Source organism: Pelobates fuscus, chromosome 2 (genome assembly GCF_036172605.1).
Source record: "Pelobates fuscus isolate aPelFus1 chromosome 2, aPelFus1.pri, whole genome shotgun sequence".
In the NCBI taxonomy this organism is placed as follows: Eukaryota; Metazoa; Chordata; class Amphibia; order Anura; family Pelobatidae; genus Pelobates; species Pelobates fuscus.
In genome coordinates, this window is record NC_086318.1 from 212,981,104 (window position 1) to 212,996,243 (window position 15,140).

At 40.7% G+C, this 15,140-nt stretch overlaps 1 protein-coding gene across 10 annotated transcripts in view; it reads right to left on the reverse strand.

Annotated features, from left to right (window-relative positions):
• The window catches only part of LAMA2 (laminin subunit alpha 2), a 767,184-nt gene extending 753,120 nt beyond the window's left edge, over window positions 1-14,064 (reverse strand). For 5 of the 10 annotated variants that reach the window (XM_063443147.1, XM_063443149.1, XM_063443146.1 and 2 more), the window contains exon 1: window positions 13,888-14,064. In XM_063443147.1, the coding sequence (XP_063299217.1) occupies window positions 13,888-13,987 (100 nt within the window). In that variant the 5' untranslated portion in view covers window positions 13,988-14,064. The remainder of the gene's footprint in view (window positions 1-13,887) is intronic. The other 5 variants (XM_063443154.1, XM_063443152.1, XM_063443153.1 and 2 more) reach the window with 1 other exon arrangement.
• Between the last annotated feature and the right edge of the window lie 1,076 nt (window positions 14,065-15,140).

Sequence of the window (15,140 nt, forward strand, 5' to 3'; positions counted from 1 at the left end):
TGAGCTCATACAGCTTGGCTCTTTCCTCTGCAAAAGTAAATTACTTCAATACCCTCATATCCACACTCTCCCGTGAACCCAAACGACTATTTCAAACATTTAACTCTCTTCTTCATGCTATTGTTCCTCCTCCACCTACTAACTTGACTGCCTCAGACTTTGCAACTCACTTCACTGACAAGATCTCTATAAACAGGAAGGAGATCTCTCATCTTTCTTCTTCCCCTTACAATACTTCCCCTAACTTCACTCCCTCTGATGTTCTATGTTCATTCGCACCCGCTATATTGGAAGAGGTTTCTGCTCTGCTCCAGTCCTTCCGCCCCACCACCTGCTCCCTAGATCTAATTCCCTCGCATCTCACCTGTACTCTGTCTTCTTCTCTTTCTCCACCTCTCACTAAAATTCTCAATCTCTCTCTCTTCTCTGGTATATTTCCATTGCCCTTCAAACATGCAACTGTAACCCCAATTCTAAAGAAGCCCAACCTTGACCCTAATTCCACATCCAACTACCGTCATATCTCGCTACTGCCTTTTGCATCCAAGATCCTTGAAAGAATTGTATATGCAAGATTGACAGACTTCCTCGAGTCCAACTCTCTGTTAGACCCGCTTCAGTCTGGTTTCCGCGCTAATCACTCTGTGGAAACGGCACTGGCCAAAGTATCCAATCATCTACTCGGTGCAAAATCTCGTGGTCACTACTCTATCCTAATTCTCCTTGACCTGCCTGCGGCTTTTGACACTGTTGATTATCAACAGCTTCGTCTCATCCTCCGCAATATCGGTCTACAAGATATTGCTCTCTCCTTGTGCTACGCCTACCTCTCCAAGCGCTCTTTCAGTGTGTCTTTCTCTGGCTCTGCTTCTTCTCCCCAACTCCTCTCTGTTGGTGTCCCCCACGGTTCAGTCCTTGGTCCTCTACTGTTCTCCATCTATACTGCCTCCCTTGGAAACTCATTTGCTCATTTGGCTTTCAATATCATTTCTATGCAGATGACACGCAAATCTACCTGTCTTCTCCTGATCTCTCCCCGTCCCCTCTTGACTAGTGTCTCTGACTGCCTCTCTGCTATTTCTAACTAGATGGCTGCCCACTTCCTTAAACTAAACTTGACCAAAAATGAAATTCTGGTCTTTCCTCCCTCAAGTGCTGTTACTCTTGTGTCTGTCTCCCTCCAAGTCAACAGTACTACCATCAGCTCCACCACGCAGGTTCACTGCCTAGGTGTTCTCTTTGACTCCGACCTCTCCTTCAAGCCTCATGTTCAGTCTATCACCAAATCCTGTCGTTTCCATCTAAAAAACATTGCGCACATCCGACCATACTTAACGCCAGATGAGACTAAGGTGCTGGTCCATTCCACTGTCCTTTTTCTCCTTGACTACTGTTTTACGCTTCTCAGTGGTCTTAAGTGCTCCCAACTTACAGTCCATAATGAATGCGGCGGCGAGGCTCATCTTCTTGTCCACCCACACCTCCCACGCCTCACCTTTCTGTCAGTGCCTACATTGGCTTCCTGTATAGGGCTCAATTTAAAATTCTGGTTCTTGCGTTAAAATCTCTACATAATGCTGCTCCCACCTATCTATCCTCCCTAATACACAAGTATGTCCCGTCTAGGCCCTTACGATCTGCTGAAGACTTACGTCTGCTGCAGATGACCACCAGGTCAGGGACTATTCTTCCACTATATACTCACCCTCCAACCATCTTGTTAATTTGTTATCACATTTGATGCTTTTGCCTAGATAAGCTGACTTATGTTAAGCTACTAGGGGTGTTTCCTGTGCCTAGTTAGTGTTAAACTTAATTGATGCATTCCTTAGATGCTGCTTAGGCACTATCGATACCCTCTCCTGGTTTTACATGCATATATTGTACAGTAGCTTGAACATGTTCAGAATTCGCATGGTAAAAAAACACTTGCTTTTTAAAGCCCTACTGTGACACTTATCTTATGATAACCTAGTTTACATAGGGAGTATTATTATTTTTGGTGAGCAATCCCCCTGTCCTATTATCTATTATTTTTGCTTTTCGTTTGTTTAAAGTTGGACGGGTACGCTTGGCTTGGCTTGGCTTTCCTCCAGTATTCCTTACCATTCATGTATACCTATCATGTTTAACCGCATTTTATATACTTCTTATACACTCTAAATGTGTAGTCACCCTAGCACTTTCATGTTCTCCTAGGCTTAGCTGGCAATTCTTGGCAGGACTGCTGTTAGCCTATGCTCTTATTACCAGCTAGGCATGCAATCTGTTTTCTCTTTAGTTGTTATTATTTTATGAAAAATGTGCCATGATCTCTAATGCATGTCTACACTGTTATAAGTAATCTTGCTAATCTTGCTATGGCTGTTGGGTCATTGTAAGACAGTTTGTTGTTCTGTGCACAGCAAAATAAAGATTGACAAAAGAACAAACAGAGAAAAAAAATAACCATATAAGTCAAAGTCAGAAACTATAAATCATTGACCCACTTAATATAAGTCATATAAGTAATTCAAAACAAACATCCAAAGACTTAAAAAGGCACCTCATCATGAAATACAATATTTTCCATTATTTTTGTAGATTAGATTACTGGACGTTTTTAAAAAAGAATTAAACCCATCTATACCACAGAATCAACCCTTACAGCTCCTACTGTTAAGTCATCAAGTTTAATGGCTTTTGTCCAGTCAAATGCTTCTCACATGGAAGTATTGCATACTTAAGGACTTATCATTGTGGGTAGTCCAATGTTTCTCTATGAGACTTTGCATGCTGATACCAAATGTAAAATAGACAATATTACTCACTATTAGTCCAAAGCACCTAGTGGCTTCCTGATTGAAAGCAACAAGAAGTGCAAGGATTGCAAAATGAAAGCAGTGGAGTTTTTTTTCACAAAATGCATTGTTCTTAAATGCAAGGCTAGAAGGGCAGAATCTATATTCCAATATCACTTTAGCAAATTAAGAAAATTTGGACCGTAGGCTGTCCCTTTAACAGCAGTCCTCATATTATATAATTGCAACATGAAATATATGCAAAACCTATTTTAGTTCTTTTACATTCATGCCATAGTTTTAAAATGAACAGAAAATATTATGATATTATAGTTTAAAATATATACTTTTCTGTATACATATTCATTATTCAACACATAAAAACAGATTATATAAACTGCTCTTGCCTTCCCATAGGTTTCAGAATAATTAGAATTTTTGTTGTTTGTGTATAAGCATATGACAGGTAGCTATAAAGTGTTTCTTTGCTATCTAATAAGGGATATAATATTTTTACATATTGTTTATCTCTTTTACATTTCTTAACCTCTAATGGTCACAGCTTTAATTTTGGTATTTTTGCTGTGTGTGTTCAAACCAATTTCCATTTCTCATTTATTGCACCAACATAACCATGTTTTAAAGAAGAAATTTGAGGTAACATATACATATATATGCATTCTCATTTATAAATAAAATGCAAAAAAATATACAATGCCTTGCAAAAGTATTCACCCCCTTGACTTTTTACATATTTTGTTACTTACAGCCTTAAATTCAATGTTTTATTAATCTGAATTTTATGTGATGGATCAGAACACAATAGTTTAAGTTGGTGAAGTGAAATGAGAAAAATATATACATAAAACTATTTTTTTTAGAAATAGAAAACAGAAAATTGGCATGTGCATATGTATTCACAGCCTTTGTTATGAAGCCCATAAAAAGCTAAAAAGCTCTGGTGCAACCAATATCCTTCAACAGTTACAAAATTAGTGAAATGATGCCCACCTGTGTGCAATCTAAGTGTCACATGATATGTCATTACATATACACAACTTTTTTGAAAGGCCCCAGAGGCTGCAACGCCTAAGCAAGAGGCACCACTAACCAAACACTGCCATGAAGACCAAGGAACTCTCCAAACAAGTAAGGGACAATGATGTTGAGAAGTACAAGTCAGGGTTAGGTTATAAAAAAATATCCAAATCTTTGATGATCCCCAGGAGCACCATCAAATCTATCATAACCAAATGGAAAGAGCATGGCACAACAGCAAACCTGCCAAGAGACGGCCGCTCACCAAAACTCACGGACCGGGCAAGGAGGGCATTAATCAGAGAGGCAGCACAGAGGCATAAGGTAACCGTGGAGGAGCTGCAGAGTTCCACAGCAGAGACTGGAGTATCTGTACATAAGACGACAATAAGCCGTACGCTCCATAGAGTTGGGCTTTATGGCGGAGTGGCCAGGAGAAAGCCATTACTTTCAGCAAAAAACAAAATGGCATGTTTTGAGTTTGCGAAAAGGCATGTGGGAGACTCCCAAAATGTATGGAGGAAGGTGCTCTGGTCTGATGAGACTAAAATTGAACTTTTCGACCATCAAAGAAAACGCTATGTCTGGCGCAAACTCACTTCACCCAAAGAACACCATCCCCACAGTGAAACATGGTGGTGGAAGCATTATGCTGTGAGCATGTTCTTCAGCAGCCGGGACTGGGAAACTGGTCAGAGTTGAGGGAAAGATGGATGGTGCTAAATACAGGGATATTCTTGAGCAAAACCTGTACCACTCTGTGCGTGATTTGAGGCTAGGACGGAGGTTCACCTTCCAGCAGGACAATGACCCCAAACACCTTGCTAAAGTAACACTTTAGTGGTTTAAGGGGAAACATGTTAATGTGTTGGACTGGCCTAGTCAAATCCCAGACCTCAATCCAATAGGAAATATGTGGTCAGACTTAAAGATTGCTGTTCACAAGCGCAAACCATCCAACTTGAAGGAGCAGGAGCAGTTTTGCAAGGAGGAATGGGCAAAATCCCAGTGGTAAGATGTGGCAAGCTCATAGAGACTTATCCAAAGCGACTTGGAGCTGTGATTGTCGCAAAAGGTGGCTCTACAATGTATTGACTTTAGGGGGGTGAATAGTTATGCACATTGACTGATTTTGTCCTATTTGTTGTTTGCTTCACAATAAAAAAAAAATTGTGGGCATATTCTGTAAATTAAATGATGCAAATTCTCAAACAATCCATGTTAATTCCAGGTTGTGAGGCAACAAAATACAAAAAATGCCAAGGGGGGTGAATACTTTTGCAAGGCACTGTAGAACAGGGCCGGACTGGGAAAAAAATTAGGCCCGGGCATTTTTCAATCAGAGCGGCCCCCTAAGGGGGCGGGGCCAGAGAGGGTGTGTTTTGTCATCACTAATGACAAGCACGCCCCCTCTCAAAGTGAGCATGTTGGTTCAATGCGCAGAGCCCCGCTGAAGAGCTCTGGCATTAGAAAAAGGCCCTGAATTTGTTCTGCGCATCGCAAGCAAATTTAATAACATGCTTGCGCTGTGTTTGCTTTTAAATTGTCTCTGGTGTCTCCACAAGTGGGATACCAGAGGACAAAAGGGCCAGGAAAGTGTATGGTGCATATGTTTAGAGCGTGCTTGTGGGATTGCGTGTGTGTAGAGTGTGGTGTGGTATTATGTAAATAGGTAAATTTCATTTGTGTTTGTGGTGTAATATGTGTGGCTAGGGGCTGTAGAGAGTGTGTATATAGGGGGCATAGTGTTATAGGGGATGTAGCGAGTGTGTGGATACGGGCTGTAGTGTGTGTGTATAGGTGACGTAGTGTGTGTAGAGGTTGTAGAGAGGGTGTGTTTAGAGAATGTTGTATGTGTTTGCTGACAAGGAATGTAGTGTGTGTGTAGGAGATCTAGTGTGTAAAGGACCCAGTGTGTATAGGAGAGTGTGTGTGTGTGTGTAGAGGCTTAAGAGTGCATATAGGGTAAGGGATCTAGCGTGTATCTGGAGCGTAATGTGTGTAGTGGTGCTGTAGTGTGTGTGTGTGTGTGTGTGTATATATATATATATATATATTTGGACGTATTGTATGTGTGAGGGGCGCAGTGTGTGTATGTAAGAGGGGTGCTGTATGTGAGGGTGTTTTTATGTGCCGTCACATTCTAGGTTTCTAATTTTCTTTGTCTGTTAACTCACTGAGGGTTATTTTATATATTATATATATAATATATAAAATAACCCTCAGTGAGTTAACAGACAAAGAAAATTAGAAACCTAGAATGTGACGGCACATAAAAACACCCTCAGACACACACAGCACCCTCAGACACACACAGCACCCTCAGACACACATAGCACCCAAACACACACAGCACCCAAACACACACACAGAACGCAAACACACACACAGAACCCAAACACACACACACAGAACCCTGGGGGTGCTTTGTGTGTTTGGGTGCTGTGTGTGTTTGGGTGCTTTGTGTGTTTGGGGGCTGTGTGTGTTTGGGTGCTGTGTGTGTTTGGGGGCTGTGTGTGTTTGTGGGGGCTGTGTGTGTTTGGGTGCTGTGTGTATTTGGGTGCTGTGTGTGTCTGGGTGCTGTGTGTGTCTGTGGGTGCTGTGTGTGTCTGGGTGCTGTGTGTGTCTGGGTGCTGTGTGTGTCTGGGTGCTGTGTGTGTCTGGGTGCTGTGTGTGTCTGAGGGTGCTGTGTGTGTCTGAGGGTGCTGTGTGTGTCTGAGGGTGCTGTGTATGTTTGGGTGCTGTGTATGTTTGGGTGCTGTGTATGTTTGGGTGCTGTGTATGTTTGGGTGCTTTGTATGCCTGGGGGTGCTGTGTGTGTCTGGGGGTGCTGTGTGTGTCTGGGGGTGCTGTGTGTGTCTGGGTGCTGTGTGTGTTTGGATGCTGTGTGTGTTTGGGTGCTGTGTGTGTCTGAGGGTGCTGTGTGTGTCTGAGGGTGCTGTGTGTGTCTGAGGGTGCTGTGTATGTTTGGGTGCTGTGTATGTTTGGGTGCTGTGTGTGTCTGAGGGTGCTGTGTGTGTCTGAGGGTGCTTTGTATGTCTGGGGTGCTGTGTGTGTCTGGGGGTGCTGTGTGTGTCTGGGGGTGCTGTGTGTGTCTGTGGGTGCTGTTTGTGTTTGGGTGCTGTGTGTGTCTGGGGGTGCTGTGTGTGTGAGTGTGAATGTATATTTTATTTAAATATATTTTTGTATTAAGAAAAAAAAAAAAGTTATATTCCCCCCCCCCCTTCTTACCTTTATCCTGGGAGGTCCATTCTGCCTGGGGGGAGGAGGGGTGCCGTGCTGCTATTCTTCCCTGGTGGTCCTGTGGTGAGAGTGAACTCTAGCCCCCTGCAGGCTAGAGTTCACTCTCGCGAGATCTGAGCGTTGCCGCGGTTACCGCGGCAACGCTCAGACCTCGCGAGAGGACCCGGCGGAGCTGCTGGCTAGAGCTCCGCCGGTCCTCTCTCCTGCCTCCCTCCCTCCCACACTCCCCAGCCGGCGGCCGCACCTGATTGTCTCTGGGCCGGTGAGGGAGATCTTTGATCTCCCTACCGGCCCATGGAGACACACAGCAGGGCCGGCGCTCGGGTAGCGCTGGCCCTGCAGGGGCTGGCAGGGGAGATCCTGTGATCTCCCCTGCCGGCCTCGGCCCCACGGTCATCGCGGCGCACCGGGCCTTTGCCCGGTGTGCCCGATGGCCAGTCCTGGCCTGCTGTAGAACATATGTCTAGGAATTTAGTGTATTTTTGGTAGTTCATAAAATACAATTAGTATTATGCAATTTCAATGTGGATTGATTTTAGAATTTGGTATGTTTGTCTTCTAAGTTTAACAACCATCACAGAAAATAAAATTGAAATTTAACTGCCAATCTCTTTTAGAAATTGTAGCAAAATTTAGATTTTTGTGTTTTTTACATGCACACATAACACATATAATAGGTTTTTGCATGTGTATTTCACAAATCTTATGTGAGCTGCTCCTGTATAAAAGCCACAAATAGTGTTCTACTACCTTCTCTGAGTGCAAAAATACCAGTGTATGTCTTTGCCACAATCCTGTGAAGCTACAGTGCCATATAAGAGACCTAACTAATTATTGTTTTATAGAATTTTGATAGATGAATTTAATGGACCTATGGCATTGTAACACTTTGACAATACAAATTAATGCACAAAGGCCTATTTTTAGATACTGCAGAATATCTAATATAGGGTATGTTGTGCCATCATTTTTCACCATTTTATGTCAAAACTTGTAGTAAAAAATGTTTGCTTTTATTTTCATACACATTACATTTTTGTTCGGCGTATTTTGTAAATCTAATATGTTCCACAATGATTGAATCCTACAAACTATGTTCAGCTAACTCTTATGAAAATAATAATATCACCCTAATGAATGCCTTTGCGATGGATTAATTTGATGGGTCAATGTCTTATTTTGGATCATTTTAGCAGTTTTAGCAAATCACCATATAAATTTATACCTGTCGCAAAAGTAGACACCATAGGGTATGCAATATGTTAAATTTGGAGCCTGACTGTACAACCATTTTTGCCAACAATTTATGTCAAGCTTTATGGTATTATTTTATTTTGCAAGTGGTAATTTAGCGGTTTATTTTGAGAACTTGATGTGTGCTACTTTAATAAAATTACAAAATTGTGGTCACCTACATCTCCTGAGTACAGAATGACCCTTTGACATACTTTTGTCAAGTTGTTTTGAAAATGCATAGTGGCATAGGGTATCTAAATGCATAATAATGTGGTTAGTTACTATAATTAACATGAATAGGAAAGACTTAGTGTCTAATATTGATAAATGGAGGGGTACCTATGCCCCTCCTCCTCCAAAACCCACCCATTGGTGGTTGTGATTGGTGATTCTAATATTGATAACAAGATGGATCAAGTGTCCACTCAGCACCCAGTCTCTATGAGCCAGCAAGCCACCTTCCCACTATGGGGGGTGGACTGTGATCAATAGCTACCAGTCACTAGTCTTTTATTACAGCAAACAACCAATGGATGCCTGCTCTTTATTAGTCATTCACACACTTGCATGCTCGGAGAGTTATAAAACTTGAGTGGGGGTATGGGGATTAGTCTATTTAAAGTGGAAGCTGGCTAATAAGAGCTGGCTAGCTGCCAGACGATTAACACTCATGCATGGAAGGTGTCTAGTTCAGCTGAAATTCATTTTTCATGACTGAATTCTGGCCCAACCGAGCCATCATTTGTTGGAGCCGAATGTTGGAGGTCTGAAACTAAATTTTCAATTTAGAACATTTTGTTCAGTAGAAACAGAAAATATCCACAGGCACAATTCCTATAACAAATAAATAGTGTGGCATCTTATAGCAATTTTTAAAATACTAACTAAAACAAACAAACTAAATAATAAAGTAAATTTAAAACATAAGCTGATATATCGAAAGATAGGAATGAAAATAACTATAGAAATAAAATGGAGAGTTTACAACCATTTAGGACATGACTCGATTTCTGAATATATAGATTCTTTTTTGCAAGATCCTCCAACTATTCAGACATATTTGGTTTGAACTTGTATACAGATGTCATTTTCAAGTCTATGAGATGGTTTCTGACTTGATGAATTGATGCAATATTGATCTGTACACATCTGAGAGTATCAAAAAATGGTGATGTGAAATGTAACAGTAATGGAGCTGGATTGATTGAAGCTGGAGAAAGTGATGCGGACTCATTGCATATTTCCAGTTTTCAACAGAAGACAGTCATAAAAATTCTTTATTGATGTTATGGAATCACAAATCTTCAGAAATATGATCTAAGTACTTGACTTCCAAAACATACTCAGTGGCAATAAACATGCTGGACCTTTAATCTGTTAAACTATTTATTCTACCAGTGATTTCATTAATAAACAAACACAATAGATAAATAAAAAATGGAGCTAAATTTAGCAACCAAACAATTCTATGCAATAGAAAGTGCACCTTTTTTAGTCAGGTCTACACATTTTCCAATCCTTCAACTAATAAAATTTAGTGATCGTAATTTTTTGTGGCAAAATAATATATAAATTAAGATATGACAAATAAGGGCTACTGTATGCAATCCTATATTATTAATCATGCATCTGACAAAGTTGTGGTACAAATTAATCATCTCAATGTTTATTTTCAGTGTTTACAGAGAAGACATGGCTGCCAATGTCTGTAGTTGCCATATTGACTACAAGCATCATAAAATGTCATTGTTGGTCAATACAACCTACAATAAACCTGAGTGGAAGTTATAGTGTTGAATTTTCTCCAGATTTATTCAAGGTTTACAATTTGGAGAAGGTCCACATTGATCTCAGTGATCTCAGTGAAACGCATCGGAATCTCAGGAAGCGGTGGATGGTAGAAAGAGTTAAGTAGCATGTTATGGAAAATTGCAGTGCCCTCTATTAAATACGTTATGGTGTTGAGCTGTCTGCAGTTTACTGTGGAGGGAAATTGCTCAATTTTGAATCTGTTTCTTTGGCATAGTGATTATGATATGTAAGATAGTAAAAAATACTTTGTTTTAGTTTTGTAATATCACAAAAATGGTACTTATAAATGTGCCCATAAATTGTGATGCAATTGCATACTAAAAGTATACACTAACTAGGAGGTATTTTTGTTAAAGGGATTCTACAGTGTAATGATTACAATGCTGTATTTCTTACACTACAGTTCCATCTGCGCCCCTTGCAGCGGAGCTCCAGTACCCTGGCTGGGTACCTCTGCCAAGGATCGCTTCCTAGCTGGCACCGGAGAAAACTGCCACTCTTTCGTCCCACTGTGACTTGACTAGGGTCCTCCTGGAGCCCCTCCATCCTGCAACATGATAGGGGACTAGCTCTACTTCCCCCGCCGAATCCTCCATGAGCTGGAACAAGGTGCTGAGCAGTGATTAGTACTTTCCCCTCCCAGTAACTAGATGACATATAGTTCTGGGAGTACAATTGATTTTAATGAGCCAAACTTAAACTTTTATGCACAGACCCCAGCCTGGGGTCTCCATTGTATTCAACACAAGCCCCTCCCAGGAATCTCTGGGCCTGCGAGATAATTGAGTTAATGACTGGTAAGCTAAGTTTCTCCCAGGAACAGAGAGCTCAACACAAAATATAAAAATATAAAAGTACCCCAAAACATAAAAAAAACATACAATAACCACACAAGTAATACATTCCGAAATAGCCCTGATCTGAGGACCTTTTCCTGAGCAAGTTTTCCAAAAAGTGCTCAGATCCATGCAGAATAGGGGAAACGCCACCATGTTAAAGTTCTGACCGGCCGCACACGTGTTCCTATGCCCAAAATAGTTCCAGGGCGTTTGGTGCTTTTGCCTGTCAACTTTCAGGAGCTCCTACGGCTGCAATACAGGGTGCTCCACCTGGCTCTAAGTTAGAATTTGTTCCCCTTAGTCTCAGGCAACTTCCCTCAAAAAAGCGCTCTCCTGGCTGGTTGCAAAGTGGTTCAAAACCCCGGATCAAGTTGTCCGGGAACCGCATGGTCACTTCATGCCAAAATCAGTATCATAATATTCACAGCTAAGTCCAACTGAGGTGACCAGAGACCCACGAAGTCCTCATGCTGAAATTGGTGCCATAGCGGTTATGGCTAAGTACCGCTGATGACCATTCATGGGTTTGGTTCATGCGATGACAGCCAGGGAGCTAGCATTCTGATCCTTTCGATTAAAGGGAAAGTACCGAACCAAGGGCACCCAGGGAAAGTTGCTAATGGCGGCTGGGCAACATAACTCCGGAATGGTGTCTCTTACCTGGACCATAGTTGGTGGGCAGAAGGCCAGCTTCCACACTCTTCCAGGAGTTTGTGGCAAACGTTCGTGGGAAGGAGCGTTTGTCACCCCCCTTGCACTCCTTTTAATGACATTCAAAGGGTTAAAAAGCACTTTCTTTACTCAGCACTGGGTCTGCCTTTTGCCTCCTCCGACATCATCAATGGAGGGCTAATGCATATGCGTGACAAGCTTTTCTAATTTGTGCCTAGTTATCCTCTTATTTGTGCCAAAATATTTCTTACTGCTTCTCTTCCGTCACTTTATTATTTTGTTCCATTACAGATTCTTTTCTAAATGTGTATCTTCAAATGTATAAAAAGAGGTTGAAATTTCACTTTTTCTTTTCTGATAATTTTTTCTGTCACTGTAAGATTTGTAGGTTATTCATAAACGACTAGCAGCTTTCACATTGTAACAATTTGTTTAATTTGTTTCTTCAAATTGTGAGTGCACCTTTTATTTCTCTAAGGCATATTACTCATTTGTAATCAATGAGTAATCCCCAGGAGATAAGCAAAAAAGATGGATTATTCAGGTACAACAATGTATACAAAGTATCAAGTTAGTCCAGAGGCAGAAATGCTGAATGCATTAAAAACCTGGTGTAAGGGTTTTCCACCCAGTTACCATATGTTGTATGAAAACCTAAAGGCGACATATTGGCATAAAAAGTGGCTTGTTCCTATTATGGTAACCTAACAAGTTGCATTATTTTGGTGCAATACAAAAAGTCATCAAAGAGACAGCAATGTATGAAGACCGTTGTAACAGTTGTATAAATAAGAAAATGGCGCATGCAGACAAAACCAAAAGATAACTGCTTTCCAATTTCACTCAAAAAAAAACAAAACGTGTCTAAATGGTATTTAAAGTGAAGCCATTCATGTCAGTGGGTGTTCAAATTTTGGAACATCCACCCTTCCCTGCTATTCCCTTCTGCTATGATTGTCCTTGTATTCGGACACTTACCCAAGCAGGGCAATCCTACCTAGAAATGCCAACATGCTGACTTCACTGCCAGCTCATCATCCTCAGTGTGTCCAAGATTTCAAAGGAAAGCTTGTTAGAGAATAGCCCAATGATAGGAGATATGAGAAGTACTATTGGGAGGGTTCACTAGCTCTCGTTGTTTTGCAAGCTGGTATATGTACTGGCACACAGGCCAAGGATTGTTTGTCAGGTGAGGAATGGGGTCAAAACTTTAAAGGACATTAAATTAAAATCCATAGAGTTGCTCAAATTTCCCTTAGCAAAACATATAGATAAAATGTAATGCTCTTTAAATGCCCGAGCTGCATGCACCATAACAGGTACACTTAAATGCAATCCTGTCTATACTGACAATTTATACTATGGTTCCTATGATCACGTTGCATCATATTCAGAAGGTAGAGCTAAAGTTTTATCTGTATCAACTCATCAATATATCTAGAGGTAGAATTAGTTCGATAAAACTGCAGCACACCTTGTTCCAATGTAATTTTATTTAAGATAGATATAAGCAAAGTTACACATTTCTAAACAGAAACAAAGTTTTCAAAATTATATTTAAGCATTCATAGTATATAACAAAAAAAAAAGCAAACAAAAATAAAAACTACACAGAACCTGCATTAAACAAAATCTGGTAACCTTTAGCATGCCAAATAATTTATATATCACAATACAGATTGAACTGGATTTTAAAATCCAAAAGAACCAGGAGTCTTTTATCAGAAATCTGCTGTAACTTAAGATATGTCTCTTGTGTTAAAATAAAATGTAAAGTTTGGATTATATTATGTGTGATAAACCTATCTCAGGATTAATCCCAAAATCCACTCAGCCAGTGACTATGTTTGGAAATAAACAACTGACATGCATAAAGTGTTGGTAATATTTATGAGATTTTACCATAATCTTTAGGATAACAGCAAGTAAGTAATGAAATTGATAACTAATATTCTTCACATACTAAATCCCTGAAAGGACCACACAAGGTAAATCCAATCATAGAGTTTAAAAACAAACTGAATACCAAGATATCTAGAATGATAACCTAGTCCACACTCATATACATTGTAACTGTCACTGTCACACATTCTGTTTCATTACAACACAGCATAGTCCACAGACTGAGGGCACAAGGCTGTTTTCAGCTGTCACAGAAGAATCCTAAGCAGTCTTTGAGATCTAGGACACAAGCAGTAATTTGAAGGCACAGTCATTGTATTCTACACAGAAAGACAGTGGACACACACAAAATAAATTCACAGTACCTGTTTGTTTCTGAGCCTGGATGCACCCACTGAGCATCAAAGTTAGAAAAACTATGTGAAAAGTTCTGTGAGCCATTACCCACTGGTAAAGGAAAAACATTTTCTGTATGAGAAGACGGTGAGGAGACGCCTCTCCCCTGCTTGCCTCCCTACTCCTCAATGAATGCAGCTGTGAGGCAGACACTCAGAAAACTCTAACCAAGTCTTCAGGCTAAAGTTAGACAGTTGGACAGTTACGGTACACTCCTCCTTCTTTGCCCATACTATACTGAGGCACACAAAAAAAGTTTGCATTCATATGAGGGGAAACCGAACACTTGTACCATGATTCTTATCTGTTAGGAAATGCTTGGGTTCTGATTATTGCAAAGTACTTAACATAATCCAGACTTGAAAACAAATCATGTAAACAATGTTTTTTATGTAACAGGATTGCCTGAAACAAAGTAGGCAGATTTCAAGACATTAACTAGGAATAATGTGAGCACCACAGACACTTTGCAATATTTTTCTTAACACACAAATACATTTCTCCCTTTGTATCAGGTAGTGGGAAGGAGGGAAATTTTTTCACAGGCAGGAGGTAGGAATGATCAAAAAGTGGGTGGGAGGGGGGGCGCTATCGACCCCCCATCCCTACTAAAATAAAGAAATAAAGAAAATATAATTACACGCTTCCTCTGTGTTTCTTGGTGACATCACAAGCAGCATTTATTTTTCATTTTACTAGAAAATACAAGTAGCCTCCAAACACATGTGTTTGTAGGCTACTAGTGGGGTTCAGTGTGTGGGATGCTGCTTGTGATGTTGTCTTCCTGTATGTCAACATGTGTTAGAATAGTTTGTATTCTTTTACCTATTGTACTGCGCTGAAGAATATGTTGGCACTATATAAATGGTTATAATAATTGTGTGTGTTTGTGTGTGTGTAAGGAGGCTGTATGCAGTATTGAAATGCTGGGGAGGCTGCATGTGGTTTTCCATGTGTGGGGTTGTTTCTTGTGGTATTCCTTGCTTACAGTGATGCTCCTGGTGGGTTTGTGTGTGTGGATGAGTCTCTTTGCAGTGTAGTATGTGGATGGAGATGGCTGGTTGTTTTGCAGTGTGTGTTGTAGGGCCTGTTGGAGGTGTGTGGGATAGAACCATAGTAGTCGTCTGAGGGATACTGGGGCTGTAGTGAGTGTTTGTTTGGATAATAGAGGCTTTACTGTGTGGGGGATATAAAGGCTGCAGTTTGTCTGTGCATGTGGATA